The following is a 4,210-nucleotide window of genomic DNA, read 5'->3' on the forward strand; positions in this document are numbered from 1 at the left end:
GTGCTTAACTGTGCTCAGCTGCTCTGTTTAGACCCAGATTGGTGGATGGAGCTTTTGGCTTGAGAAAATCCCAGCTCTGTGCGCTAATGTGACTCTGGAACGACTACCCAGCCTTTAACTGGCAAACAGTAGTCATTAAGCAAGGCTGGAATCCACAAAAGACAGTCCAAAAGATTCCCAAAACAAGTGTTTCCGATGATCCTAGCAGAGTTTGCTATGTTTCTTTCCTTGTAAAGCTCCACTTTAAGCCTGAACGGATTCACAACAAACCTTCCCCTGTCCTTTCATTCAGTCATCACATTTGTGAGTGGGTGTTTTTTTTTCTTCTCCCTACACTGGGTTTGCACTGATCTGGCAAGTGGTTAAAGCTCTTTGCCTGGCGGTGAATCCATGACCTCATTGGTATTCAATGGCTGTTTGTTTAAAATGCTGGACTCTGGCCTGGCTGCCCGCTGGTCTGTGTGTGGGTGCGCATGAATGTGTGTGTGTGTGTGTGTGTGTGTGTGCATGTGCTGTGTGTGTGCATGTGCTGTGTGTGTGTGTGTGCGTGTGTGCGTGTGCTGTGTGTGTGTGTGCGTGTGTGTGTGTTTGTGTGCGTGTGCTGTGTGTGTGTCTTTGAGAGAGAGAATGAGAGTGTCACAGAAAATGAGGAGGGGTCACCCTGTTGTGTCTGATGGAAATCAATCACTATCTGATTGAATGTTCCACCATGAATGCTGTCTTACGTAACCCATGCTCTTTGTAAATATGCAAACAACAAAAACAAAATAAAAAACTCATTGGAATTTCATTGTTTTAACCAAATAAATCAGTTCACTGTCCATTATTTAATGATCATTCTGGATTTTCAAATACTTGTGTAATTAGTTTTGAATACACAGCAGGTTTGACTGGATCTTGCCTCTAGTTTGGTGATTAAACAAAGAAATGTAATCCTTTTGAAGGAAACTGGGTCAAGTTGGCAGCTGGCAGTCATTTTGTGTTACCACATAGTGATTTAGAGCTTAATTATATTTAAGAGCTCAGTGGCTCAGCAGCTTTGGCTATTAATGACAACTTTGACTCTCTACTAACTACAGTATTGGAAGCTTACCATTCCAAAAGTCTGCTTGCTTGATACATCAAAGCAAGTTGATGCAAGGCGAAATTTCCTTCGGGGACAATGAAGTTGATAAGTGCCCTGTAAAAACATGGTATGAATGAAAATGTACAAGCAAAAGAGTTTTTCCCCAATAAACTTTAATAATAGCCACAACATGCCGCCGTACAGTACAGGAACAACACTCATGAGTCAAAGCTGTCAGATCTGAACTTTGTTTTTAAGCTTTTGGTGTATCGCGAGAGGAGCTGCTTCCTGTACTGTCTACCTGAAATCAACTCTCCTGAGGCTGAGGTTACTGTCTATATAAAACAAACGCTCAATGCAACTTATCATCAGTGCGTGGGAATCTGTGACTTTGGTGACATCTAGTGGTAATATCAGATAAACAAACACAAACACAAACAAAAAGATCCACAAAGAGTGCCTTTAAAGAAACATCAGCTGTGATCATCACCATGTTTTTGAATGGCTCGTCGTGCCTCACATGTACTAATACCAAACTTTTTTTTTGTTTGTCGCCACAGGAAAACATAAAAACACAAGGTCACAAACGGACATAATGCTGAATCATACTTATTGATACTTTTAAGTGAAAAATCATTTATATTGCAGTTTTGACGTAGTAACAACTTTTCATGTATTACTTAGCGCTTATTCTCTCCCTTTCCTTCGGCAACTGCGAGGCGAGCCATTCAATGGTGTGCTTGCGTGCTTCCTCCCAGCTGTATCTGGGGACATATCCGAGGTCCCTCTTAGCCTTCTGATAGGAGAAGCTAAATGGCGTGTTCAACATGGTGAGAAGCTGCCGGTTCAGTGGCGGGACGATGCGTATGAAAGGTCGGAGCATCATGCACAGAGCCTCCAATAAGAAACAGAACGCGTAGAGGAGGCGGAGGGGCAGCGGGAGTCTCTCTTGAATGCTGAAGCCCAGAGGCGACATCATGACGTGGTTGAAGTCGGAATAACTCACATGTGGCGTGTCATCAGAAATGAAATAAAACTTTCCTCCAATAGCATTTCTTTTTTGTGGATCTTTGAGGCTGCGGGCTGCTTGGAGGTGGGCCACAGCCACATTGCCCACATACACTGGGTTCACTTGGGCCTCTGGTAGAGACATGCGAAACAGAACATCCTTGTTTCGTATGCCGTCACCCATGTGGCCCAGCAGGAAGCGACAGCCCTCCCCATACATGTACATGGGTCTGAGGGCGCAGGTGGCCAGTCGACCTCCATTTGGGAGCACCTCGCCGTGGGCCTGCAGGGTCCTCTGCTCTGCCTCCCTTTTGGTCTTGCTGTAGTTAAACTTCAGAGTACAGTCGTACACGGTGTCCTCGCTGCCGTTAAATATGGGCTCAGCCTGGGAGTTTGGCCCCATTACCTCAATGGTGCTGGTGTAGATGAAGGACACCACGTTCTCCTGAATACACGCCTCCAGAAGCAGCTGTGTTCCTGCAAAGCAAAGCCACTCTTCATAGTTAATACAAGCTAAAAGAAATCTTAATCACTGTTTATCTTGTCTCACAGGAGGGCAAACCTTTCTCCTGGTGCCACACCAACAAGACAGTCAACAGATTATAAAGAAGGCAAACTCATAATTGAGACTTTTCCTCTTTGCTTTGGACTTTATTGGACTGCAACAGAGAACCAGGCCTTTTCCTTGTATTTCCCCTTTTTTTCCTTTCCTGGAGTGTGTACTACGAAGCTAGTTGGACACAGACAGGCTTTCTTTGCATGAGCTGCCTCGACAAAACCTAAAACCCCAGTCAGAGATGATGGGTATCATGACCGTGATTATCACAGTGGTAGCTTCGTCCAGCAATGTTACTAATGTACAGCTCAGCATGTTGGCATATATAACATATTCTCCCAGCTGAGAATATATATGGCTCATAGAGAATATTGTCAGGAAAAGAATAAGTGGAAGGCTGAAACTCTGAACCCGGTTAGTTGTGCCATGTTAGAAGAGAGCCACCCTCCTGACGCTCTGGCTTTAAGATCAACATGCCTCACTAACCCATTAATCTCACTTGGTAGCACACTCCTCCTCCTCCTCCTCTTCCAGTGTTAGTGTCTCTGTCTCTCTCTGTTTGTTTGTCTGTGCATGTTGAGTGTCTCTGGGTGTGGCCATCCACTCTGCACCTCGCCTGCAGCTGAAGTGTCCGTTAAAGTAATTCATGGAAACATTTTGAAATGTCAGGAGAAGCATGAGCCCTGAGAGTTAGTTGACATGCAACCAATCAAACGGGTTCTTTATGTACATCTGCATCTACTGACTGTATATAACATTTCCCTGAATGCATAATGATAGATCAGTTCTTCAGTCAAATAACTCAGTCTATGAGAGTGTGAAAGTGTGAAGACGCCTGGTCGAGGTTTCAGTGGGTTAAAGCGACTGCCTTACCTTTGACGTTGACCCCATATATCTCACTGTACTCCACAGAATCATTAACGTCAATGATGGATGCGATGTGGAAGACAGTTGATGCACCTCGACAGGTTTTTCTCAGGAAATCACCGTCTCTGATGTCCCCCTCAAAAACACCCAGCTTTGTGTCGCCTCTGCAGTCTGACACACAGTTAATCAATAATCAGCTCTCATCAGTTAATATAAGGCTTGATTATCACACCAATATAGCAAAGGCTGCAGTATTTCTTCTCTCTTATTCTTAAATTTTGCTTACCCTCCAGACTGTGTAAAACTTTGGGCTCTATGTGTTTGTCCATCAGTCGAATCTCAGCCATTTTCTCTTCCTCCAGCAGCAGCCTGACCAGCCTCGTGCCCAGGAATCCACAGGCTCCCGTCACCACACACACATCACCTCTCAGAGACATCACAGGTTAACTCTCTCTCGGTATGAAGACAAAAAATCTTTTCCAGTGAACGCTTTAAGTGCCTGGAAAAAGAAAAAGCTGAAAGTGGAAGAACTTTTGTTCGAGGACGTTTTGTGACAGTTGTCTGTAGGAGAACAACAGCACCTCTGCCCTCTCAGCGTCAGCCACTCCACTTTTTGTAAACCCGGAAACTTAACTTGAAATAAATAATTATTTGCTCCAAGGCTGTGTGAAAAAAGGGGATGGACTCTGCTACTTCAGGGCAGAATGTGATGC

The 4,210-nt window shown here is 44.5% G+C and overlaps 1 protein-coding gene across 1 annotated transcript; it reads right to left on the bottom strand.

Moving 5' to 3' along the window:
* Positions 1–1,584: 1,584 nt before the first annotated feature.
* hsd3b1 (hydroxy-delta-5-steroid dehydrogenase, 3 beta- and steroid delta-isomerase 1) lies at positions 1,585–3,934 on the bottom strand. Its single transcript, XM_041951043.1, has 3 exons — positions 3,784–3,934; positions 3,504–3,668; positions 1,585–2,551 (listed from the first exon to the last, which is right to left on the bottom strand). The coding sequence occupies exons 1-3, from the start codon at positions 3,932–3,934 to the stop codon at positions 1,743–1,745; spliced, it is 1,125 nt and encodes a 374-aa protein (XP_041806977.1). The 3' UTR covers positions 1,585–1,742.
* Between the last annotated feature and the right edge of the window lie 276 nt (positions 3,935–4,210).

Source organism: Chelmon rostratus, chromosome 13, assembly GCF_017976325.1.
Source record: "Chelmon rostratus isolate fCheRos1 chromosome 13, fCheRos1.pri, whole genome shotgun sequence".
Lineage (NCBI taxonomy): Eukaryota > Metazoa > Chordata > Actinopteri > Chaetodontiformes > Chaetodontidae > Chelmon > Chelmon rostratus.